General features: G+C 41.3%; 1 protein-coding gene across 1 annotated transcript in view; it reads left to right on the top strand.

Annotated features, from left to right (window-relative positions):
* The first annotated feature begins 342 nt into the window (after nucleotides 1–342).
* atp2a3 (ATPase sarcoplasmic/endoplasmic reticulum Ca2+ transporting 3) overlaps nucleotides 343–27,546 on the top strand; it is a 55,108-nt gene continuing 27,904 nt past the window's right edge. The window contains exons 1-5 of the mRNA XM_034112765.1: nucleotides 343–710; nucleotides 12,791–12,808; nucleotides 13,442–13,524; nucleotides 17,519–17,623; nucleotides 19,071–19,209. Coding sequence (XP_033968656.1) covers nucleotides 593–710; nucleotides 12,791–12,808; nucleotides 13,442–13,524; nucleotides 17,519–17,623; nucleotides 19,071–19,209 — 463 coding nt within the window. The 5' untranslated portion in view covers nucleotides 343–592. The remainder of the gene's footprint in view (nucleotides 711–12,790; nucleotides 12,809–13,441; nucleotides 13,525–17,518; nucleotides 17,624–19,070; nucleotides 19,210–27,546) is intronic.

Raw genomic sequence — 27,546 nt, 5'->3', positions numbered from 1 at the left:
GTGTAGTTTGAACATGTATTGTACAAAAGTATACAACAAATGCAGGAAATGTGCAAGGGTTCAGGAATGGCTCATATGATGTGCAAATGTCTGTTGGGGGAGTTACAATATCAGATTCATTTGGGTACTTGTTAATGAAATATATAAGCAAAAAGAGGATTTCCCACTGAAACGACAACAGCGTTTACTACAACAATGTATCCTGCACTTCAGAAACACATGTGACAGAGCTGCATGCATCCTGTTTGAAGTGGAGCCCTCCGCAGGTACGCGCAGCCAATGGGAGCGCAGGAGGGAGTGCTCAACAGCGAGAGGCGGTGCGCGCAGGCACACACGCAGCACACCTTCAGATGGAGATGAAGTAGCAGCAGCAACAGACCCACAGAGTAACAGCAGCGTGTGTACCGCGGACCTGGAGCTTTTCTTCCAGGGGGGACACACAGGTGACGCACCGACCGACACTCAGCCGCCTCAGCGTGCAGAGGAGGAAATTACTGCTGTTTGTTTCACCCCCGCCCCCCCGCGATTGCCACAATAGATGTTCCTCAACTACATGCATTACGATCTGATCATCTAAGCCCAGTCCGCCAAGATGGAAAATGCACACACTAAATCGGCGAATGAAGTTTTGGACAACTTCAGCGTCAACGAAAACACTGGGCTGACTCTGGAGCAAGTCAAAGCCAATGTGGAGAAATATGGACCGAACGGTGAGTAGTTAAATAATTTGTAAAATGTTTAATTTCACTTGATATTGGTGCGTAGTACAGCCTGTTGCCTGGAAATCCAAATGCAGCCATTATATTTCAAGTTGTTGCAAATCGTGTGCGTAAATAAATACAAACCTATTTCCTCTGGCGCACACTCAGTGGAAATGTAAGTGGCACATTCATTGATGCACATGTTGAAATCATTCATTGCACATCGCACCAGTTAAAGTTGGCACGCAGAGACGCACCTGATCAAGGGAAATGGCAATGCATACACACTCATTGAATTTAAGCCAATGTCATTCATCCCACACCCAGGTCGTCAAGTCTCGTTGGAAACTATGTCAGTGCGTCAAACGGTAGTTCAATAAATAAAACAGTTCACTAAATAAAGCTTTATTGTACCCCCCCACCCTGACCACGGTAATGTGACATCCCTAGCTCTCATTCATAGACCAGGAAGTGCAGAGCAGGCTCAGGAGAGGAAGAGGATGAGACGATAATGAAGAGAATGAAACAGAAAATCTTGAACAACCTGTTTTCACTTTCAACAGTTGTTCTGCACATGGCTGTATACTTTCCAGCTCCAATGACAAGAAAACAGAAGGAAGTAGATCTCTAAAGCCATCTAACATTTTGATACAGATCACACATAAATAACCTATCACTGCAAGTAGAGTTATTAACTAGATGCCTTACAGGGAAAATATAGCTTATATAGCCCCCCCCCTGAAGTCTCCTCATGTTTGACACTGGTGTTGGATAAGTATTTTCGTGTGAAGCTGGGACCTGACATCACCACACCTTTCCCCCCCGGCCTGTCATTTGCATGTGTGGCCAAGCTGTGGAGCAGAGCGGCACATTGTGCCAGTCAAACAGAAGCCCTTTTGTTGCAGCCAGGGGCCTGTGATGACTTCATGGAAAAAGGCAACGTCTTGCCACAGATAACATCTCTTTCGCTTTTAGCTGTGAACATCCTGCCTTGTGCGAGCGCATTACAGACACATGCAGGCGGGAGGGAGAGAAGGGATACCCTTTATTCCTTTTGGGGCATGCAGGGGGTTATCCACTCTAGCTGCTCCTCCACAAGCCAACAAAATTGAAGAAGCTGAGTGAAATTGGCTTGGTGACTATTTTAGCACAAGTCGTTGCAGAGTGATGTTGCTAACTCCTTCCCCTCTGCTCACAAACCGCAGACCTTGTAGTTGACTGCAAGGACTCTTGTGTGAGCCTTGATGTTGTGTTCCAGGCCGCTGCCGCTCAAAGCTGTTGTGCGGGTGGTACGCTTACCTCACTCTCATTGGCATGCATGCACAATGTTTCACTCTGAGACACAGTTAATAGGATGTCATTATCAGCAGGATCATTTTAAATCAACATGTCCCAAACAAGATCTCCACCGTGTGTCACACTGTCAGTGTATGTCGTTTGGACAAGGTGAGGGGAATAGTGGGAATTCACTGTCACTCTGCTCCAAGTGTCTGTAGGAGGTGGCACTGACAGGCAGGGAGGACCAGGTGACATGGTTGGCTCATCCACAGCAATCCTTCGATAGGAGAGGTTTCATACTCGATGAGCCTCAACATATCTAGGCTGGAGGAGAAACATCTGAGAAGTGTGTGCTTAGATGTCCTCTCAACGCTGCAATTCACACAAGACGAGTGTGTCTGTGTGTGACCTTGTTGCTTTATACTTAACTTGGAAGTTTAAACCTTGGTGAGAACTGATGTTTTGCATGGTTCCTGGCTTTTTTTCATATATTAATATTCATGGCAAAAGATTGCAATCTTTGAAGGATGCAACAATTAGTTGACCTAAGTGATTGTCAGAAAAATTATCAGCAAGTTATTTTATATCTATTCATTGCTACAGTATTTTGTCATCCATTAATGGGAGACAATGCTATTTGCATCTTGTCAAATATGCAGATCTCTTCCTTTGATATCATATTAAAGTGAATATACTTTGGTTAAAGATGGACAAAACAAGACATTTGAACACATTACTCTCCACTTTGAGACACTTGCACAGACATGTTTTACTTTAAAAAGATATATTTTATAGTACTCTTGGTTCATCAAGAAAATAATCTGAAGATTTATCAATAAATCTCGGTGAGATTATTGATTTGTCTTTGTTCTTAATGCTATTGATTTGTGCATTTTATGGTAAAATACTTTTCTTTCAATGCCACGCTTTAAGTAAAGACAGGTGAACGCTGTCTAGGCTTCCTGGCTTAATGTCGACACTTTCATGACAATAAAACCTCTAAACAGCGTCAGTGTTTCTTATCCCTTTTCTGAGATGTTGGAAAATTAGCTTAGCTGCCACAACTGGACAGTCGTTTCTACAAAGCAGTCCTTGCCGCAGCAAGGAGGCGGCTGACCTTTTATTCACACCTTTCATTTACGGCAGCTCCTTTTTTATTTGCAACCACACACATACACACGCACACGCACACGCACAGCTTGTTCATTGTTGAGAACGACAAGCACCTCAATTTACAAGAGCGTTTATCATTTTGATTGTGAAACAGTTCTGAGGAAGTCATAGGCCTCTGTCTTTCACACACACACACACACACACACACTCGCTCTGTGTGTGGGTGCACCAAGAATGTTCGTGCTGTTACAGCTTGCGGTGTTTCGAGCATTGTGTCCTGTGCACTCGTAACCCCAATTTCAAAGACAAATGGAGTTCATTTTTAGAAGGGGCTTATTGGCCTCATGAGCAATCAATGTTTTTGAGAAGGGTTTGACCCAGAGAGCGGAGAGGACACACAGGTTCATTTAATGACCCCTCCTCTTCTTCTTTTTTAACATTCAAGCAAATTGTCCTCTATATAGCCTCACAAATGACACTGCCAAAGCTTTTACCGACTTTAAATTATAGCTACATTTAGCATTATTAATCAAAGCTCGTTAAATAAATCACTTTGGGTCTGAGTGCCTGCAAGATTAGTCCACGTTTTAAAAATATCCTCTGACACTCCCTTTAGGACAAGAACTTGATTGCACAACATATTCAGGTTAAGCAACCTCCAATGCAAGACATTCTACCATCATGATACAGGGTTGAACGTGAGATACTTGGTTGACTTTCAACACTGAATATTGTGTTATCAACGACTATAATCAACAAACCTGCCTCTTTATCTCTTGGTTGGTGCATTCTGCTAAAAGTCTAGTGAGCTTCTGCCCATCTCATAGATATTAAAGTGTGGTTCTATAAGGTACTTATCAATCTGCACTGCCCCAGTTAAAAGAAACACAGTTATTCCGTTAGATTAACGTCACGCTAGCAAAGTAATGCAGTCTGCTGCTGTGGACGGGTACATTAGCAATACAGATTTAAGCAACTTCAAAAGGCCTGCCTTAAACAATCAATCAGTAAAGTGCACGTTTTATTAAGAATCTTTTCACGGCTTCACTTTGCCGTCGAACAACCTTCTCCAATGGGGAACTGAAATCATTATATTAATTCATACTCTTCCAGAATCCATTGACAGGTAATTTTATCTTGCGGAGAAGTGGAGTTTCTGGTCTACATCTGCCTCAATTGGTTAATGTTAGTGTGTTTTTGTGTGATTTTGGAGAACCCTAACTGACCCTTTGAAACCCCAAAGTCACACAATCACACAGACAAACTTATTAATCAAGGCAAAGATGTACCAGCAACCCCAGTGTTTTTTTTCGTGGTAAAATTACCTATTTTGTCTAGTGGCTTTGAAGAGAGCCGAGATTCCCCACCCAAATGACTTGACGGCAAGGTAAAGGGTTGAACATATTCTAAATATAGCATACACTTAATCTGACAATGATGTGTTTAGGTGGCTAACATGCTTTTGCTGCTTTCCCCATCAACAGCGGTACAGTGTTTAGCTTTGGCAGCCGTTTTACTTTAGGCAACACACTGACTATGGATAAGTACCTCAAACAACCCAACTTCAAACAATCAAAACTATCCCTTTTTAAGTAGTTTTAAATTATTTAATTGTGAAATGTATCGGCTTGCACCGGAAACAATGTTTTGTCTTGTGTCCCAAGTGCCTCCAACGGTGCGGTTTGTGCTTACAGTAGGTGATGCCATCCTCGCTACATGATGCAATATTACAACACTCTCCCCACTCTGGCTGTAGCCCGAAAACAATTACAACTTCCTCTTGTGGGATCTCACTTAGTGTTGTTTCTCTTCCTGTTCTGCAACCCGACCTAAAAGCTTGCTTGCTCGCTCGCTCCTGCGTTTGAAATACGAGAGGCGTTCGGCAGTTTCCTGCTCCTCCTTCTTCACACGACACACACATCGCAGCACACTCCTTCAAAGTCGGCTTCCACTTTGTCGTGTGAAAATCCTCCAGTTGAGTTAAATTGCGGTGTTGGAGTTGTGTGGGCTGAAAAAGGAGAGTTAAGTTGTAGAAAAAGTCATTTGAAGTCCTTGGGGTGTTGAGTCACTTCCTTGTTCTAGTGGGCTGCCCAACCGCCTTCAAAGGAGCTGTGTTCCTGTTGGAGCTTGTCACTTGTCTTGCCTGCTTCCCACCCACCTCTGCATCTGTCAGTCACCATCATTCCCCTTATGGTATGATGATATTGAGTCACCGGGGCTGTAACGCACTTACATCTGCACGGTCCACTGAGGAGATGTGCACATAAAGGTGTTTCCAGGAGTGGGCTGATATGTGCATATGTTGTACAGTATGTGTCTGACCTCGGGACATGCCGTAATGTGAACATGAAGTCGTATAGTATATAGTATAATGAGCTGTATGTAAAGTATGCTGGATAAATAACTAATAAAGTCATGGATCATGGGTAAACCTGTTCCGCTCTACTGGGACAGGTTTAATAAAACAATGAGCCACAGTGTCAAACTAGAACATGTCATGATATGAGACACAAACATGAATTTCTTATCTTGGTATTTATTTCATTATTTCAAAGACAAAAACTTTAACTTCTAATGATACCAAACTTTTTCCTTCATTGTAGTTTTATATACAAATATTTGACTTTTCTAATTTCAATATGTTTGTTTTTTCAAATGGAGTTTCATCATGCATGGTGAGGAAGATGAGGAATATATCAGACTTAGGCTATACAAACAATACTTGTTCATAGGATTTTTTTCATGTGATAATATAAAATATCACCACACTTATCCTTTAATAACATTTTGGCACATCAAGGAAGATTTTAATCCTGTATGTGTAGACTCAAAGTTTAGGCTTTTACAGTGGCATGCACACTGGTAGTGGGTGTATGTGTTATTTATTTAAAGCCCTTTAAAAATATTTCCACATTTCATTCCACAGTTTGAAATGTTCACTCCTTAGAATGACCTCCATAGCTGCAGGGCCCTGATGGGTGAAGTTGTACAGTACCAGGCATTTGATTCGATAGAAGTTTTGCTCTGGTTTCTAAACCCAGAAAAAAACTATTAATAGCAAAGTGTTAACATAGATGTTTCAGACTGCTGTTCGGGGGATTGCTGACTTTTTTTTTTTAACAGAATTTCGATTCTCTGATTGGCTACTGGGATGCTGGTTACCATCCTACTCGCTACTCTCTACCCTGTTTTTCAAAATTGGTTCTTCAATTGGCACAGCTGTGACTTTAAAGAGGAAGCTGCGAGCCCTGAAGAGATACGAGCTAATCACCTCATGCATGTCCTGCTCCGTTGACAGGCCCTTTTCCTTTTCCTCTGCCAGCACAACTCATCATATACTGCGACTGCTAGAATGTGGAGCAACGCACTTATTCTGTGTGCATCTGACTGTTTATTTAAACCTGCATCTAATGTGAAACAAGCAGTAAATGTTTGCAGCGGATGTACGCAGTAGAATATATCTTATCTTTGGTAATCCTCCGCAGCTACACTCTGTCACGACTCAGATAATCTCCAATGTTTGTGGAGAATGAAGTGTCTTAATCAGATTGACCAAAATGCGTGGTTGATGAAGTAGTTAAGAACAGGCGTTTCAGTAACACACACTATTTATAAAAATCTGCAACCAAAATATACACAACACTCACATGCAGGTTTGTCTTTGTTACTCTTACAGTGACGCAGCAGTTTCATTCCAGCACGAGCCATCCTGTGTAACATCAGGAGGGAAAATCCTCTCTTTTTCCCTGACCACAGCCTCATGACGTCAGAGACAGTGTAGCCAATAATAAGAAGCAGCAGCAGCCATTGAGCTGGATCTGTCTTAATTGGGTAGAAAAGATACAATCTCCTCTTTGAAAGTCATTCTCTTTTTCTGACACCAGTGTGTCAGAGATGAGCCGCTCAAAAGAAACTCTCTGACAGTTGATTGTGTTTTCTCATGTGTCTCTACTATGGAGAGGAATACAGTTTGATCAGTTAAACAAACACAGCAGAATAACTGAAAAGTGTTATGAGCAGAGCATTTCATCATTCCTCCCTTCTTGTGTATATTCCCACTGTGCATGGTTATGTCATTATTTGCCTCTCTTACTGAAACTAAACTTTTCCTCTCTTTGTCAAGAGAGTCAGCAACATTATACTAAAGTCAAAGTCGTTTCTGCCTGAGGGTCTGGAGTGTCAGCAGGTTTTAGACAGTTTCCTAACGTTAAGAATATAACTGCAGTTTAAGGCTTGTCTGTTTTGCACCAAACTGAGAAAATCTACTTCAGTTTAAAACATTTTTGTTATCTACACCGCCGGAGGGTTCATAGAGAGAAAATTAAATAAAACGAGGCCACGTTTTATTAATTCGTGCGCACAATATACTTTCTCGTTCGCACTCTCTTATGGTTAGACACATCGAACTGCCCGATTATTACGCCATATTATTAGTTTTATGAAGAAGATGTCCGGTCGCCAGGGGCGTGTGTGTGTGTGTGTGTGTGTGTGTGTGTGTGTGTGGTGTGTGTGTGTGTGTGTGTGTGTGTGTGTGTGTGTGTGGTGTGTGTGTGTGTGTGTGTGTGTGTGTGTGTGTGTGTGTGTGTGTGTGTGTGTGTGTGTGTGTGTGTGTGTGTGTGTGTGTGTGTGTGTGTGTGTGTGTGTGTGTGTGTGTGTGTGTGTGTGTGTGTGTGTGTGTGTGTGTGTGTGTGTGTGTGTGTGTGTGTGTGTGTGTGTGTGTGTGTGTGTGTGTGTGTGTGTGTGTGTGTGTGTGTGTGTGTGTGTGTGTGTGTGTGTGTGTGTGTGTGTGTGTGTGTGTGTGTGTGTGTGTGTGTGTGTGTGTGTGTGTGTGTGTGTGTGTGTGTGTGTGTGTGTGTGTGTGTGTGTGTGTGTGTGTGGGCATTTGTTTTCAGAAGATATTATGATAGTGGCGTTCGTTCCGGTGCACTCCGACAGCACTTAGCACTAGCCTACATCGAGATTAAGATTAAACGAACTTCTTTCACTTGGAAATACACATATGGAGTTAGCCAGATGTGTGTAAATTACTGTTCATGGTCATTTGAAAACATATGCCGGTGTCGGACACACGCATACACCGAACACACACACCCACACAGAGCTGAGCTGAGCAGAGCGCAAACACACGCATCATGTAGCATTTCACGTTTCCATAGAAACAACAACTTCCTGTCAACAGTGTAAACTCGCCTTCAAAATAAAAGCATCTAAATAAAACAGGAAGTTAACCTAAATTACATTTAAGACATATACAACTGCAACGAAAGTATGTGTTAGGAGACAAATTAACCCAATTACAATGGCAACAGTACAAGTAGTACGTGTATTAAAAACACATGTATAACAATTATACGTAAAGTGCAAGTCTTCACCAGAGCAAACACAATCGCCAACATAGTAATCTTGCCAGAAGTCTTTTTTTGTGTGAGTGCAGCAGCTTTAATCCAGTGTGAAGTTTCCGGGCCTATAATGACTTGAGAGGAGCTGCATGTCATTATGCTGCAGAGAAGTGATTAGTGACTTTGTTCCACTTCCTCCTCTGCCCCGCTCTGATCCTCAGGGTGGCTGCTCTGAGGTCAGCGGGGCTCCCAAAGATAGCTGCTGCTGACACTCACCCACTTAACACGTTGCGTATGACTTCCTCAGAGGAGGGAAGCCCTCCATTGACATTTATGTAAATGGAGGAAACATTGACTCTGTTGACTAGAATTGATAATAAGGTTAGAGAGGAGAACATTTATAATTCACATTTAATATGGGTAATGCATTCAACCTTTTCCGGTGGGGAATACATTAGGAGAGTGAGTGGATATAGGAAGCTATAGTGGACTATGTTATTAAGAGTTACCATCATGGTATTTATAGGCCTGTTTTACATTCTCATGGTCAGTGGATAGAACGGGATCCTGGAGGGGGGGCAATGGGATATGTTCAGGCTGCAGGCAATGTCAGCACATGGATTTAGATTATATATATTTTTTTATTCCAATTTGTGCCACGTTTATAGAGTATGTAGTCCGAAAACAGATCAGGTCTAAATGTGTTGCAGTGCCAACTGTGTCTGAAATCGGTATTCAGTGAAAATGATCCCGTCAAAGAGTGTCAAAAAAAATATATATACTAACCCAGTGTTGCCTGCTATTCTCCAATGAGAGTTACTGGCAGCACCAGCTCTGACAGTTGCGAAGTCTTTTTTGATTTATAAATAATTGTTGGGATAAAAACACAATTGCAACAAATATAACTAAAATGTTTTTTTATGAAAATAACCAACCCTATCTTTAACCGGCTGGCTAAGTTTAATTGAAGGTTAGTCTCCACAACTCATGCTAACTGTATTAGCAGCCTGCAGTGGCTACTATTGTGTTTACATAATCAGACTTAGTGTGTGTATGTTTGGGGGTTGTACATCAAGGCCCTGTTGGTTGCATAACAGTTATTCTTGGTACATTTTGACAGACACTGGCACATTACCTCGTGAAAACGCTTGTTTTTCGAGGAGCCTTCATGAGCCAAGTCGCCATGGTAACTGCTGAAAACTTTATCATGTTTGTATTTTGCACAAGAGGGCCTGGCTTGTTAATACTGCCTAACCACACTCAGATGTGATGTTGACTGGGGGTCTCGATAATCCGGGCTGTAATTCAGTAATGGATTCTGAAGAGGAGCTGGCGCTGAGAGCTCCTTCTATCAGCACGTCCATGGCCAGTGCGGAGAGACAGACAGGCCATGTTTCCTGCTTCTCTTCCTGCCTCTGGACACAGCTCTCTGCTGTTGTTGGCAACTATCTCCAGGAAGTGTCTCCCCTCTGCTCTGCGCTGCTCGCTTTCTGCTGCGAGTAAACAAGCTCTTTTATTCATTGTCTGGGCCGAGAGGGAGGTGCTGTGGGGACACGGAGCGAGGGAGAGAGGTGAAGTCAGTGTTCAGGAATGTGCCTGGGCAAGCCTTTGGGTTGACACGGGCCAGATGACTGAGAGGGAATCCTTGGCAGAGGGAAGCCGGGGAACCCCATCCAACACTTCCAGCCCTGTCTCTCTTCCCTTCCCCTCTCTTCTCTCTTTCCCCTTTTGTCTGTCTTGTCCTCTCACTCTGTCAATTCTTGTCTCCAGCACTCAACTCGCAGCCAGCCTGTCTGCTATAAAAAAAACATTATACAACCAGGGAGGCACAGTAATGGGGAAACAGGCTCATGTCAGACTGCTGGAGCATGGAAAACAGCAGAACCCACTCCTCCACCTCGCCGCTGCTGGCCAAAAGTCCCCCGTGAGTTCAACCGTGTCCAACCTGAACTCTGAAAACCCTCCAGACAGCAAGTTTGAAAAGCAATTTACAATGACTCATCAGCTATTATTATGCACGCTCCCAAGTAGGTTGTTACCTAATAGACGAATAATATTCAGCAGATCATGTTTTGGTCCGACTGGAGGCGTTATCATATTCTTGGCGTTAATGCCTATCCAAGAACTTCTCAGTTCTTTAATAGCTTGTTTGTACAATCCATTTAGCTCCCTCTGGTTTCATTACCAGCCAAATTAGGCAAATTATTTCACCTGTATTCTCAAAAAACTAATATCTCCTTGGGTTGGATTGTTTTTGACTACAGGGAAAGCACATTTGGAAGTCATGGAACGATTACAGAAGTCATGATGTAAAATTGTTTCTCTTTCTGCCAGTGGCACGTTTAATATATGTAGCTGCAGAGTTTTAGTTTTTGGAAGGAGGCTGTGCACAGGGTCACGTGTTTTACTCGTGTAGCACCGTCTGGTCAAAACATGCGGAGAAACATGAGGTTTCCACTGTTTAAACAAGAGATTCACCTTTACCGAAAGAGAAGATGATAAAATGAAGGCTTTGAGGGCAAATGCACTAAATCCAGCTGGAAATAATGGATTTTATTATCATATATCACATTTCTTAGATGTGATGGATGTTGTTTGTTACATTGGAGTCATTCGTCCGTAGCTTTGCGTTGGACTGGGTGAGAATCTTCCAGTGACTCAGCACGCCTGCGTCTCATCGTGGTGGCACTGATCAACAGTACTTGTCAATTGGAATGTTTTTAGAACATGACTGATGTGTTTTCTACTCACACCAGTGACTCATCTGTGTGGTGGGTGTCAGGTTCTGGTAATCAAATCAGAAGAAATCTTCAGCTTGCCTCAAAATGCCAGAAAAACACCAGCTTTTTCTTTACAAATGACAGATGAAAAATGACAAGATGATGTGAAAGAAAAGAGCAATGCGTTTTGATTCACGGGTTTGTTTTTGTGGGAGCTTACCCACACACTGATGCACATGCTGATGACGAAAATAAAAAAAGGGGGGGGTTTAGCACTGAGACTGAGAAAAAACTGTTGAGAGAGTGAAGCTGCAGTGTGAATGCCAATGAGATCACCGCAGCTCTGATAAAGGAAAAGTGTTGCCTGGACAATCGGAGGAAAGTTAGCTAAAATTCATTTCAGATAGGGCTCCAACTATTGATTGTGTCCAATGTTTAAACCTTTCAATTACTTTTTTGATTAATTGAGGCAAAAAGAAAAGAAAAATACTAGTCACAAGTTCCCAGACCCTGAAGCTACTATTTCGAATTGTGTGTTTCGAGCCATCCAAAATGAAATAAATAACATTAACACTGAACAAATGATCACTCATGCTATGTTTGTTTGCTTGATAAATTGCTTCAAAAACTGAGTATAACAATGTTTGCCATTTCGCTAATATTCTATAATAATTACAAAAATATTTGCCTAAAAGAAAATAATAATTGTTGGTACAGACCAAATCTACCATATTAAAAATATATGTATAGAACCCTGCAAGGTTTTGGAGCTGAAATAATTTGGAAATGAAAATGTTTTCAGTCATTTCTTTATTATCAAGTAATTACCAAAAATGCATCGCTTCCACTCCATTAATTGTTCATATTTTCAGTTTCATAGTATCTTCGATAACATTAAACAACTGTTAGTGTGTTTTTGACCGAGCAATAATGATTATGCCAACATTGCATTTACGTGTACATAAAGGGCATTTTCACCAAACAATTAATTGAGAAATAATGGTTAGATTAGTCAATAATTAAATGCATAGAAAAATTGATTTCGTATTGCAAAAAAATATGCACACACTTTTTTTACAAAAATAAAAGCATTTAAAGAGGCAGCATTTCAGATAACCTTTACCAGATCATGAGATGAGCAGTCATACTGGTACAAAAGGCCTTGGTAATGTCTCATGTAATTAAATAAATTGTATTTATATAGCCAATTATTACAAACCATACATTTTCCTCGAGGTGCTTTATGAAGCTGATTCTTATCACAGTGCTCTCCCATTGTTCTGGGTTTCATTATGCAGCGCGAGGCCTGAAGCTACACTAAAGCTACTGAAGGTGGAATATAAAACATCTTGAGTTCAGAATAGCTTTGATTGCTAGTTATTCAACTGATTAATAATACAATAGCAGGTATTAATCCCACAGTATTGCCGTTCTGCCTTCTCATCATCACCCAGCAGAACGATCCTGCAGGGACATTTGTACGCTTGCATGCATATCAGTCTGACGGAGTTCATCAAATGTATTAACTGCTCTTGTCTCTCTCCTCCACCCCCCTCCCCCTCCCCCAACTCCACCCCATCACTCTCTCCTGCCCTGCCAATTGGATCCTTTTACAACCGGCCTGGTGTGACATCCACAGAGCTCCCCGCTGAAGAAGGTAAATATTGATTTTTCCAGTGCGCTGCGATCCTCCTCCCTTTACGAGCTGATTAGCCGTCTTGAGCCGGGATCTTTTCTGCTCTGTAGACAGAGGGCTGAACTTTGGGAGTGTACACTACTGCAGCTTTCACCAAAGGACACACTCCACTACTCCTTTGTAAACACTCATTTGTGTTGCTTTGCTGTTCAGTACAAAGCAAACCAATGTCAATACATCTCACAGATCCGGCCCACCCTTAAGAATAAGGATACACTTTGAGAGTGGAAGACTCAAACTTTAAATAGGGTGTGGTGGTTGCTGTGCATTACACTAACCTAAACTGATATCAAATACCAAACAATATATTCATTTTTTAAGTTCTCCCTTCCAATTAACACCTAGATATATTGTTGTGCAATAATTAAAGTCGCAGTGATTGCAGGATGTTATTGTTAGATTTGTTTTGATCTAATTTTACCCTTTTTTTTATTTGTTAGTGGTTTTTATTTGCAATGAATCGCATTCTTTATGACACATTAGTTATTTGTGTTTTCTTGGATGTTTCCCTAACATTCTCATCACTGTTGTGCTGTCACTTCCGTTTTGCTTTTGCACCAAAAAGTTAAATGTAAAGGCTTGTGCATATTTCAGGAAAGTCCCTGTGGGATCTGATGGCGGAGCAGTTTGAAGACCTCATGGTGCGGATCCTGCTGCTCGCTGCCTGCGTGTCCTTCGTAAGTAACACCCAAAGTATTATAACTCCATATTCATCTTGGATTGTATTTGATACCGATGTTTAGAGTAACAATTTGGCCAATGCCGATGTTTTTTTAGTAACATTTTTTGCTGTTATTCATACCTTTTTGTGGCAGGAAAACAAATAAATCTTCATTATAAGAATATTACTAACCACCTTTTTAGCCTTTAATCAAACGCTAACCTTGAATGAGCACGACTTCCTAAAAAGAACTGGACATTAAATGGCTACATTGCCTCATTCAATGTTCTAATCCTTCAAAAATGACGGCCAGTTTTTTTGGGTGATCTTGAGATAAATGACCAGTAGTGGTCTATTTTCATGTGGAAACCTGTGTATTTCAGGCTTTTCCTTTCCACCCAGTGTAGATATGGTTTCAGTGAGGGGAAACGGGCAGAGCACTTCTGCTGAACTGGGAAAAAAACGATCAGTCTAAGCTCCCTCTGCTGCAGCGCCTCAAACTGTGACCCTGGTTTCAGTCGGAGGGTGGTGAAGGTCGAGGACGGGTGGAGTGAGGGAATCCTGACTGCATAATAACTTCTTTTTTTCCAGTACGTCCCCAGAGTCTGAGGATGGAATTGCTGTTGCTATTTCTGAAAGTAGGAAAGTTGCTCTAAAAATGAACATGACACAACATATCTTCTCTAAGTGTGTTAGGCCGTAACTGCGTGTTACAGTAGGCCGTAACTGCAGGACTCTGGGCCCACTTTTCCCCATGTAAATCATGCTTTAAAATGTTGTTTATGGTGGGACACAGCCCCTGTTCCACTGCTGCACCGACCCTAACGCTTTACATTGCTGTTGTTGCCTGGAGTGGTTTCAGCTCAGGATCTAAAATGATGTTCCTTATGACCTGATTTGACTCAAGGTCACAAATATATTAAAAGCTAGAAGCTCGATCCAACACTTTTCCAGTGGTTGTCTTCTGATATTTCTATAGTAACCTTTTAACCTTTCTGTTTTCAGTCTACTGTCTCCAGGTTAATCAGGTAGTGGCTAAAGCAGAGTGAACTGGAATGAAAGACATGCCTTAGCCGGGGACTCATTTGGTTATTTTGAATATATTCAAATTGAGTAGATTAGACTCTCCTTCCTTCTTTGCATGACACATGTTTAAAGCTTATCAGACAAAACAGGTCAGGCTGCTCTGTAACTTTTTATACTTACATCTGTAATGAGTAATAGTGACTTGGTAATAAGGAAGTTGGTTAGGTTTCTTCGCCACATTTAGCTATGCTTCTCACAATTGCCCCATCTGAAATACATCTATTGTTAGAAATGGTAAGATCAGAGTTAAGAATTACGTTTAAATAACCACGTTTTAGCAAACACACAGCATAAAATGCTCTCTTTGTGGAAACATGTATTGACCTTTGTTGCTACATAAAAGAGGTTTCATTAACCTTTTAATAATGGGATTGTTCTCTCTTTAGAATAGCTACCTGCAAAAAGCATAGTGAACTGATAAAAAGCAATGCATAAAAAGTATGTATTCATCTTAAATGAGAAACAAAAACAGCTTACAGTATTTAAGGTTTCAAATTGATATAGGTACATTAGCTAAACTGAATACATTAGTTTCTAATGCTATTATCAACATTTATAAGAAACTAAGGAAATTAGAAAATTAGGCTTTTATTAACGTTCCAAAGCAGTCCAAGTGTTAACAAGCTTCCGACAATTGCTGATAAATGTATTTTAATCTAAAAGGTAAATTGTTGATGATGCTAATGTTAAATAGTCTTTTTAACACATAGTGTTAATAACCCTCAATGAAAGACTTTAATATACCACCTTGGTGTAATATACTATATTATGACAATATTTAATGAGGTATTTCTTTAGCAGTACCTCAGTTTATATAACGATTTCATTGTTTTCCTTTCAAAAGTGATGTTTGTTAATATTGCTGAAGCTGGTCTATCTGGTTAAGTTTTAATAGGGCATAGCCACACAGAAAGCCACAGCAGCCGTCTGACATAATTGCTGCACTTCCTCCCTTTGAGCTGAAGAAAGAAAGTAGGCTGATCTTTATTTGGTTTGCCACGTCACTCTGTGGAGTTAATGTTCATGAGACTATAGGAAAAATCAAGTGACAATAGAATTGGATGTCAAGCCCTCTTTGTTTATACTACATTTTTCAATAGGCAACCTTTTAGAAGTGTTTTTTCCTGACCAACTTGATAGGAATTCATTTAGATTTTCCATTTTGAGCATCCAAACACTCACATATAATGGGCCATCTGTCGCCATGTGTGTCAGCGTTCAGTTATGCATGCGGGGTGTGAATGTTTAAAGCTGTAAGTAGAGATTTATTTTGGCAATCAAGCTTTGATTTCAATACCTAATGTTAAATCTGAGCTAAAGTTAGTATCAGATTGCCAAAAGCAAGAAGTTAAGTTTCCACCAGATTCCCTTAATGAGTTCTATAACCCGAAAGAAAGCCTACTCATCTTGTAATTTAACCTCCTATTCAGCTTGAAAGTAGCAGTAAGGTATTCAAACCCTTCTTAATGTGTTTTGAATGGGTCTTTTAAACCGTCCTTTCTGAGAAGACTGCCCTCCAATCTTCACTCAGTCAGAGGGGAGATTTACCGTCCCCAATGATGGGGAATGATGAGCTATCGACCGGGCTCTGGTCTGCCTCGACATGCACTCCGCTGCTCAATACACCGGTGGGGGGGAGAGGTGGGGGGGGAGATACTCTTTTATCATTTGATAAACCCCATCAGATCATGGAAAAGTAGACTCCCACTAGAAAATGCATTTCCTGCTGAAAATGCGTGCGAATGCTGTAAACTGTGTACATTTGTTGCTGAATTTAGCTGAAAATGCAGAAAAAGCTGAATATTGTATTAGTTGAATGGTAGCTACAAAAACCAAGTAAGTGTGTTGCTGAACTTAGCGGAGAAATGCAGAAAAGTGAAATGATTTGAATCAAAATTGTTTTGAAGAAGATTAAAGATTTGAAGAACTATAGTGCGAATGCTGTAAACAGTATTCACACTAATTATCTCTCCTTTCTGTCTCCGTGCTGCTCTCGCTGTGCGGTGTGTGTTTAGGTCCATCGACAAAGTAGCGCTGTAAAGTCATTTTGGTGTTGCAGTGGGGAGCTTTTTATGTAATGATCTCCTAAAGATGTACTTGTTGCTTGTTATAACAACACAGAGAAACTATCTCTGACACATTTTCAGAATTCATTCCTATTTACTGCTGCTATGTCTGGCTGTGAACTGGCTAATGTTCAGTGACATAAAAGTAAATGCATAGTATTTTCACCAAATCTGTGGAGTTATTGGGGCCATTCCATTAACATTATTCCACATTTTTATTGAAGTATTTTTTTATTCATGATAGTTTGACTTGACCCACCTCTAAGGCAGGACTTTGAAGCAGCTATAGTCCATATTTTTACATTAACACCTAACCCTAACTTGTAACTGAAAGGAGTTGCTCTTAGCAACAAACTCATAGGAAATAGACGGCTATCCCCATCCTGTTAACAACAAACATTCTAAGTGTATCTGCCTTGTGTTTTGGATCGCTTCAAAATCTAATGGATTCTTCATGGCTCATGCTACACCCTTTCAAAACTAATTTTGTGCCAGGAATGTTTCAGTAATCCTGCCAATAAACGGACAAACAAAGCAAAAACATAACTTCCTTGTTGGAGGTAATAAGAACTTTTTGAACACAATGGGTGATGTCAATAAAGGTGTTCATGAGTTAATCGGATAGGGCTGTTGTGGTGCATCAGGAGGGAACTAAATGAAACACACACTGGTACAAAGCTTCTATGTCCAAATAGTATTTTAGCTTGTTTCTATCTCCACATTTTCTTGCAGCATGTTTTCTCCTAAATGTATTTCAGAGCAATCCATGTTTGAAAATGTATATCCCGGAGTCAGCATGTGACTTGAGTTGCAGTATAAAACGTGTGCTAATGTTCTGTTTACTGTATGTTCATCTAGGTGTTGGCACTGTTTGAGGAGGGAGAGGAGTCAACCACCGCCTTTGTTGAGCCTATTGTAATTCTTCTCATCCTCATCGCCAACGCTATTATCGGGGTCTGGCAGGTGAGATACTGTCTCCATGTTGTGTCACTGTATACACACATTCACACTACTAAGGCTGTTTCCACATGGTAACAAAGGCTAACAATGCCAATGAAGTCAGTAAAGAAACATAATGTTATCTTGTCCACCAGCTGTTGCCCAATGCACCGTTGGTATATTTGTATTAGTGTGCCATATCCAAACATGTTCTAACATCTGTACGTCAAATGGCACTTTGCAAAGGGCTGAGGCTGTACACACCTGAGTTTGTAAGTCCGTGCGTCAAGTCAAAACGTAAACAAACCAGGGAGCTCATGCAAAGTGCCCCCGCGGTTCATTTGTGTTAAAGAGGAAGATGGAATTTTTGATGCAAGCTCCAAAAATAGATCCGGAGCATCCATCGGCACTTCTGGAAAGAAGTCTGACACTCAGTTTTAGGCTGCTGTTAGGACACAGTGGAACAAGTGGATAACTCTTCAAAGTGTTTCCAATATGGGAGCAAATGTCCAAAAACAACCATGAAGCTACTAACTCAAACTATTTCAAAACAATATTTGTGGAGGATTATAATTCATTTTAAGACTCTCCAAATTCAAAGAAAGAAAATTGTACTTCAAGGTGCTGGAGAGAATGCTGTGAGCAGATGGTAAACCACAGTCATATATTGTGGTCATGTAAAGCTTCTATTAGAGAACTATCAAATATTATATTTCTCTAAATAAAAACCCACTAATCCCATTTCTTGGAGAAAATACCAGAAAACATCAATCAAAGGATTGTTCCTAGTAATACAAGTAGGAGTAATTAAACAAATGACAAGAAGTTGGTTATTGATGTTAACTTAATCAACTCCAAATTGAAGGATGTTGTAAATAAATGAAAATTAGTTGATAGCCTGCAAACATCACTGACACTGCATTTTCCTGGCTGAAATCCTACCTCACCAACAGACACCAGTTCATCCATATCAATAACTGCACTTCATCCACCGCCTCTCTGTCCCGAGGCTTCCCCCAGGGTTCAGTGCTTGGTCCCCTCCTTTTCATCCTCTACATGCTCCCCCTTGACAAAATCATCCGTCGACACAGCCTTCAGCTACCTCACTGACCTGCTCCACCACCACACCCCCTCCCGCAGCCTTCACTCATCAGAAGCCAACCTCTTGTCTATCCCCACACAAATCAAGCACCGGACCTGTGACGGAGCATTCTCCATCGCTACCCCCACCCTCTGGAACTCACTCCCACAACAAATCAGAGACTGTACTGACCTTCAAAACAACGTTTTATTGTTCAACTTTTCTCTCTACTCTAATACTTTGATATTTAATTTATTTTTATTTTGGGGTTTTTGCCTGCATGCTTTTCCATACTATAACCTGAGAGCTTAAACTAAATATATTCAAAACCTCATACTACCTATTTTCTTTTTTAAATGACTTCCTTTTTGCCACATGTCTTTGTTACAGGAGCGCAATGCAGAGAATGCCATAGAGGCTCTGAAGGAGTACGAGCCAGAGATGGGTAAGGTGTACCGTATGAACCGTAAGGCTGTCCAGAGGATCAAATCCAGAGACATCGTCCCGGGAGACATCGTGGAGGTGGCAGGTGAGCAGCCGCTGCACCCAGTGGAACTCTAACTGTCACACTGAGACTAATTTACGCTTTGTCTACCTCCAACGCTGCTGTCACCTCGCTGCCTGTACTGTATAACACTGCTGCCACAAACACACAGCCTTTGCCACCCATTCATGAGTCTGGAAACACTATTGGAGTAGATTACTACCAGTCTTTTCTCTGGGTGTGCAGGTGCCAGGGCTGAAGTTGAATGTGTGTGTCTGTGTGAGGTACATTGTAAGTGGCTGTGGTCACCCCTTATATTTAAGTCCCGGTTTAATTTTCTGCAGCTTTCCCCTCCTTTTCCCTTTTTTGCTTTCCATGCTCTCAGTCTTACCACCTGGATGCTGCTGGATGTTTGTCAGCTCCTCGCTCACACTCCCCCATCATTACATGCACATACACACAGTCCCCCCGCTGTAAACTCGCCCATGTGTGGGCAGCCTCGTCTAAAAATAGTGTTGTTGTCACTTCGGTTCCAGAACATCTGTGTGTGTGCCAGAGTTGATGAGTGAGCGCACACATGCAGCACCGAGGAGATCACTTCACCGTCGACATGAGAGCGAAATCCTCGGCCTCGCATGGCCGGTGATTCGTCTCAGACGGCTGTTTGGGGAAGGAGGGAGAGCTCAGGATGCGTGTGTGAGAGAGCACAGCGTTCATTCATAATCACAGCACGTAGAGGCAGGGAGCGATTATACATGCTGCATTGGTTACAGTAAAGCCCGGGTGCTATCCGATTTCACTGAAGGTTTCCCTGCTATTTGCACAGGGTTCCCTGTGTGATGGAAAAACTTGGAAATAATGAAATTTAAAGTTTTGCAAAAAATGTTTTGTCGTGTTTAACTAAATCTATCTTTATAGTTAACTTATGTGTCGTAAACCTGTGGTAACGTTACATAACGTCAAATCTATTTTCTGTAGCTGCCAACGGAAAATCGTTCTAAAAGGCATTAAGAAGTGACAAAATGTTCCTAGTTTCTTATCGTCTCCCCGCATTGCGTTTCTCTCTATATTTATGCTAGCAAGGTGAATTAGGTATGATTGAATTCGATATTTTTGGATAATGCCATAGAGTGCATGTTAAATATCGGTTGTTAGAGGTATGAAATATTATGAAGTCTACAGATTCGCGTTGCCGGATGCTTTATTACTTCAGGTTTTACGTGCGTACATATCCGTGTTATTGTCATGAACGTAATTTCTTAAAGAACCCTTAAGGGAGTTTCTTGTTCTTCTTCTAGAACTTGCTGCTCATAGGGCAGTGGCACTGTGATCTTTTAAACACTTTTTTGGCCATAACTCAAGAATCATACAGTATGCCAGTTATAAAAATGTCACACGAATGTCACTTAGGGGGGTACAATAATGAAGAGATGACATATTGAAGCCTCATGGATTTGAACTCCAACTTGACAGTATAAAGCCACTTAATGCTACTGTATGGCATACGGTATTCTAGCCCTGGAAAAGGCTTTGCATTTTTTTTTAAATACATTTTGTCCATAAAAAGGTGTTGGAACCCTGTTTACAGCGTGTCTACTTTGATTACTTGCATCGGAAAGTAGGGAATTACACCTTGTGTGTACGTGCGTTTATGTGACAGGTAGGACTTCCTTGGAATCTGGGCTTGTTACAGCCGGTGTCCTCCTTCACACATGCGTGCGCACAGTGCCAAACACAGACAAGCCCACACAGGTAGCAAGCCCCAAACTGACTGCTCAACACCCACCTTCCACCACTACCGCCGTCCCCGTCAACACCAACAGTGTCACTATGACAACGCTCCATGCGCCGACTCATCTCGGCGACGCTGAAGTTCACAGTTTTTAACGACACCTGTGATGACAGCGTGGAGGACAGTTCAGACTTAAAATGAACCATCTGCTGTTTGAATAAGGGATTTTATGTTCTGACTGTCAGTCAGCAGCTGCTAGTGGTTTTCCCATTGTGGGGAAATAGGGGGCATGCAACAACATTAACTACTTTTTAATTTTCAGTATTTTTATTCTAAGGGGACACAGAAATGATTAGGGTTTTTGTCATATGTAACAACTATCCAAGGACAATTTATATATAATAGATTGCATGGATGGCTTTTTGTCTGTTAATAAATAAACATTAAAGCACAATTAATACAAATTAAATACATTTCATTATAAGATTCATTATGATGGAGAAAAGGCATTTTATAACAGTTGGATATGTCTCTGTTGTTGGCATAGTAAACTCTCTTTTTAAATGCATGTCATTATTGTCCTTACATGGTTTAGAAGGTGAGGGTGTTTCTAGCAGCCAGAGAGATGGCTGGACACATAAGTGTGAAACTGTCAGACTGAGGCAATAGTAGAAGCTATTCAAGCTTGTTTTAAGTACAGAGTGCATTTACTGTCAGCGTTTACTTTAAGGAGAGGTATGAAGATGGTGTTTTGCACACTGCTGCATTTCTGTATAACGCACACAGTTGTATATTAAGCGCTTCGTTCATTCTTTCTGACATAATCTTGTTGCTAAGCAGTTTTAAACAGGGGTAAACGGCAAAGGCAGGAACACACTCTTCTCACTCAGAAAATGTGTGTCAGATATTTGTGCACACCCCCTCTGACTATAACTGTAGGGTGATGGTGAAAGAGAAAACAAATGAATATTTTCCCTTTACTCCACTGTTTTCGTCTTCTATGTACTTCAGATTAGCCTGTGGTAACTTTAGAGTACTGGATGCAAGCGGATGAAACTAAAGGGCCTCATTATGCTTTTTTGGGTTTTCCCTTTCCCTGCCTGAAACACCTCAATTGTAGTCCTTAACTACAAACTTGGTGACATCACTATGTAATACTTGAACTTCTATTGGATAGCGCTCCAACATATTGCACATGATAGACTAAGGGGTGGGATATCTCTAAGCGGTTGACCACACAAACCAGCCAGCCAGTTAACCAATCAGAGCAGACTGGGCTCTGGTTTCAAACAGAGGGTGAAAAGAGGTGCTTCAGCACAGGCAGTATGAGAAAAATAAAGACCTTTTTGAACATTAAAGCATGTAAACATGTCACAGACAGCACAGGCACAAAACACAAGTATGAACCTGAACAATTATAATAATAGGGCCCCTTAACACAAACATACATATATTTACTCTAATTTCTGCTAATAGCCAGCCTTCTTCTTAGTATATTGCTATGATGCCAGCCATGGTTTTGACACAGTTTTGATTTGGGCCTCCACTGGAATTTCCCTTGGCTTTTTTTAATGGAGTGACTGCAGTGGTCAGGTTGTCGGGAACTCCTCGAGGGTTTACACAGGACCTAAAGAAATGGAAAGCCAACAAGTCATGGTTAGCTTGGATGTGGATGAAGATCTCTCTGCCAGTATATTATGTAAGAGATTTTGTTTGGAGTCCAGTTTTACCAAATGGAAGGAAAAGACCGGCTGGCCTAACCAGCTGACCTCATTTGGTTTAACGTCTATTCATCTGTACTTTAGATGTTTCTTTTTCTTTTTTGATACTTGAAAGCATTACGAATCTTACTAATTTCTGAACCTTATGATATTTATGTAAACTCACAGTGGCTGTTGTAGGATACATTTCTCTTCTAGCAGATGGAGACTGTCTGTGGGAGGCCGTGGCAGAAAGTGTATCGGGGAGCAGGAGTCTCTGGGTAGGCGTTTTGAAAAGCCTCTCTCTTCTGCCCTCGGCCAGTCCTACTACAGTGAACCTGTAGCCCCCAGCCATCTCCCACACAACACAACACACACTTCGCTCCCCCTCCACCTCTCCCACTCTTGTTCTCTCACAGCCTATAGGTGTCAGACGGAGAACTGTAGAGAACATTATGCAGAATTGGAAGTACAGGCTATTCAAGTCCACACACTGCGGCCTCTGCCTTTCTCACAGTCTCTGTCCCGTCACGGTGAAGACCGAGAAATTCAGCTTGTAGTCTTGAAACATTGAGCAAAAGTCTTGTGTATCAGCCTGAAATCACTTTGAACGTTTCTCACTGTACTGTACAGAAGGAGAAAACGTGAGAGGAAAAACAGAAATTCAATAAGATGTTGAACTTATTCAAGAATCACCTATTGTCCTTCTGCAACTCGGGGGTTGCACAACAAAGGTATCTGTAGTGAAGTCTATTCATGCAGCACAAGAAAAAAAACATGAAAAAACAGAACAAAAACAGTAGTGCATTCTTGTAGTGCATTTTTCAGGAGGATTTTGAACAGCATCAGAAACAATAAGGGATACAAATATGACTTTCACTATCATGTTTGAGCTACATGATATGCATCATTGATGCTAGGTGTAGTCCTCCAACCCCTGTGCTCCTACGGTCTGCCTGTCAAGTGCAAAAGTGCACCCGGTTGCCACGATGGAGCCAGATCTCTGTTGGCACATGAGTCTCTGATGTTGCTGGGTTAGCCTTCTTCATCCATCTTCATTTCCTGCGACCGGAAATCAGCCAGACGCAGGTTGGGTAGTGGAAAAGTCTGGAAACCAAGTGGAAAATGTTCCTGTTATCTTGGCTTCCATCTAGGCTCTCCTCCCTTTTGATCATCTCAAGGTCCACTGCACTTTATTCTATACAAACACTTCCATCTAATGATAGTGAGTGTATCTCTGTCATATGTCATACATGCTCCAGTACCAAAGATGAAAAGATGAAGATTGAAACAAAGATATAGCTAAGTTTACTGGAAGTACCGAGAGCAGCATATACATTTGTCACCGTCACCAGCGCAATTCATGCTGAAAAGCTACGCATGATAAACACCTGAGAAGTTCTGATGGCTGAACACTTTGTATTAATTAAACGCTTATTTCACAAAAAAGTATCAGGTATTTTTCCTTGTCTATCACGATGGAAACACACAAGTTAGGAATATAACATTTTTATGAGTTCACTGTCAACCGGTACATCAAAATCAATTTTTTATTAGCAAGCTCTGTCCTCGAATTATGAATATATTCCCATTAAATGTTCACCATCAGCTCTGACTAAAGGAAAGCAATAACAATTTGGTTTTGGGGCATTAGATACTTGTAATGGTCTGGCTCTGAAATACGAGTTTAATATGCAGGCTTATTAAGAAGACTGTAGTGGAGAAAATGAAAATGCATCCTGTAGATTTAATGCATCTGTAGTCCATGTTTGACACATGCAAGGTGTATCAGAGGATCAGAGAGAGTGAGGAGAGAACCATGAGGTGGGAAAATAATCAATAATTTTTAAAACAGCAACATGACTCCATTAAGGTTGAATGGAAACGTTGTTTACCTGTAGCTGTAGCTTGAGCTTAGCCTGAATCAGCCGATGTTTCTTTGCTCAAGGATTTATTGTTTGAACATGGACATTCGATTGGGTGCAACTCACCTGCAGTTACACTTACAAAGCACACTCATCTGAGGGCTTCAACGCAAAATAATCCTTTAGAGGTCAAACTTGAAAGAAGTACATGTTGTCTTCCTCAATCCCCCATTTTCTTTGACTGCTTTTGGCTCTTTTTAGAATGGTATTCTGGTCACTTTTTGCAATGTTAACTCTAAGGCTCTATGGAACATAATGTTGGTTCTTCCACCACTAAGGACCAGACTCAAATATCTCTGCACCTTTTGGATGGATTAAGGTGAAATTCTGTACGGACATGATGGTCCACAGAGGATGAAGTCTTATTACTTTGGTGATCGCCTGACCTTTCCTCTAGTGCAGCAATAAGGTTGACATTTGTTAAAGGTATTCAAGGTCTGCAGAGGATACTAATGACTAATGACATCTTGGTTGACATCTTACGTACTGGATTATGATTGTTCATTGGTACCCAACTAATGTATGGGCCCCCAACTTTTCAATTTATACATTTCTCAACAATTAAACCATTTCTTTTTTTTAAAACACCCCAATACCAGAATCTAAAAAAATACCCCTACCAAAACATATACACATACGCTTTGAAAGGGGTCCTATTTAGCTTTTTGGGGTTTCCCTTTCCTGTAGTGTGTTATATAGATTTGTGTGCATGTCAATGGTCAGCAAAGGCTAAAATCCCAAAGATCACAACAGACAGACTGCGTGATACACCGAGAGAAGAAGAACAGACTGCGTGATATAAACAAACAACAAAAAGCGTGTGCGTTCCATTTTCACTCTACAGCGAGAAGCTCATGGGGCTTTCCCGAACCTGTGTCGAGAGCTGGAGTTAAATTAAATCTCAGATTTGCCTTCTTAATAGTTTGTTTGGGTCCCTCACTTCCGTTTCGCTTCTCATGCACTGATTCGCTAAGCTGAACTGCCAATCCGAGTGATTTATTTGGCCGACGGCTTTTAGCCGACAGCCTCCCGATTCAACATGTCGAATCGGCGGCGGAAGGTGTCAGCACGGCCGAAAAGACATGACGGTGCAGTACACACCAATCCGAGTAGGGCAACACGACGCTCATCGACGGCCCGACATCTATCGATGCCGAAAATCGGCTTGGTGTGTAAGGACCTTTAGAGACACAGAATATGACACCTGAAAACAGGGCCCCTTAAAAGTCCAACTGGATTGCTTTCATTGGCAAATTTCTCTAAATATATAGTAAGTCCAGACATGTCGCATTAAAGGCAGTTTTCCCAAATAGTTCTTCACACCTAGGTCTTATAATGACTTTGATTTAATTAGATGCAGCAGGTTATTCCGAATACAACAAAGCTCTGTGTACATATAGACCAACTTATTAGCCGCTTTCACACCAAGTACTTTGCCCCACTTAGTGCCCAGCACTTGCCCAGCACTTAGTGCCCAGCACTTATTGCCCCCATGGAACTAAGTAGAGATCGCGTTCACACCGGAATAAATTCCCTGAGGGAAGATTACGCAAATGAAGCCGCTGACGTCACTTCTTCTTCTTCTGCTTTGGGTTTACTGGCAGGCCGCAAACAACTTCACGGCGTATTCTGCCACCCGGAGTCCCCGGCCGGAAGTCCCCGGAGTTGGGGACTGGCTTCTACTGAAGCCTTCCGAGTAAATCGCCAGAACGCCGACACCTCCTCATCACTCCTCCGCTCCCATGTTTTTTTGTTGTGTTGCCATAAGTTATTCTCTCTCCGTTGGTGTGCGGGGCTAATGCTAATAATGATAATGCCTAATGCCAGCAAATACAATGGCGGCTTCAAAAAACTTTTCCGAGTTTTACGGGCCGTGGTTTGCAATTCGCCCAGCCAATAGAAATTGGTACTTTTTTCTCCCCAGGATAGTACCACCTCTCTAGCAGGCACTAAACATGGGGGTAAAAGTTCTCTGAACTAAGTTCTCTTTTTGGTGTGAACGCAAAATTCCAGGCACTATCGGAACTAAACGGGAAAAGTACGGGTAAAAGTACTCCGGTGTGAAAGCGCCTAATGACAAACAAACTAACCTGTTGCTTTGTCTTAACTCTTTCTCTTCCCTTTTCTCACTTCCTCCCTGCTTTGACAACATCAATGCTCTGCTTACTTTATATGCAGTTGCTATAGTTTTCACTTTTCCAAATAGGTTTTATTTAGATTCCTTTATTTTGCCCATTCACTTTGAATAATGTTTCTTCCTGGGGTTAAGATGAAGGCACTGGACATTATCAAACTGTGTGTGTACAAAAGTCTTTCATTAAATTTGAATGAAAAAAAGCACAAAGCTCAGACTGCATTGTGTCTGGAAAAGCCAATATTCTTGTTGAACTTAAATGCACTTTTCTTTTAAGATGTTGTCAGGGACCAAGCAGTAAGGCAGGGGTGGGGAACCTTTTTCCTCTCAAGGGCCATTTCAATTTTTTCAACATCCTCCGAGGGCCGTACAAATTATTGACCTCTGCTTAAAAATACTAAAATCACAGCCCATTCATTTCGCTCCTTGCAGTATTTATGAGTCCTCAGCGCTCGGCCACGCCCTTTGCTGAACCAGGAAGTAACCTCCCCCAATGGACATGGTAACTCAAGAGACAAAGAAAGTAATTAATACAAACAAATACTTGTGTTAGCTATGCTAAAATGTTTGAAGTAATGTCAGATTAGAATCAAATAAAGAGTTTACCATTTAAAGCAAATGTGTGGTGTTAATTGGCATGTTTTATTGCAGCTGCACTGAAGCAAACTACTGAAGGTGAGGGTGCAGTGTAGTCAGACCCGGCGCCGTGGGAGGGCCAGGGGGGGCCAGGCCCTCCCATTTGACATTCCTGCCCTCCCCCAATAAACACGTTTTTTATTATTTATAAAAAATAAAAATAAAATGATTTGTATTTTTTAAATTATAAATAAACTGTGAACTTTAATGCTACAGTACGATGTATGTGATGTCAGTCAGAGTAATACATGAAAA

The sequence above is a fragment of the Trematomus bernacchii genome, unplaced genomic scaffold (genome assembly GCF_902827165.1).
Source record: "Trematomus bernacchii unplaced genomic scaffold, fTreBer1.1, whole genome shotgun sequence".
Lineage (NCBI taxonomy): Eukaryota > Metazoa > Chordata > Actinopteri > Perciformes > Nototheniidae > Trematomus > Trematomus bernacchii.
The sequence above is the reverse complement of the archived record's forward strand: the minus strand, read 5'-3'. Positions and strand labels throughout refer to the sequence as shown.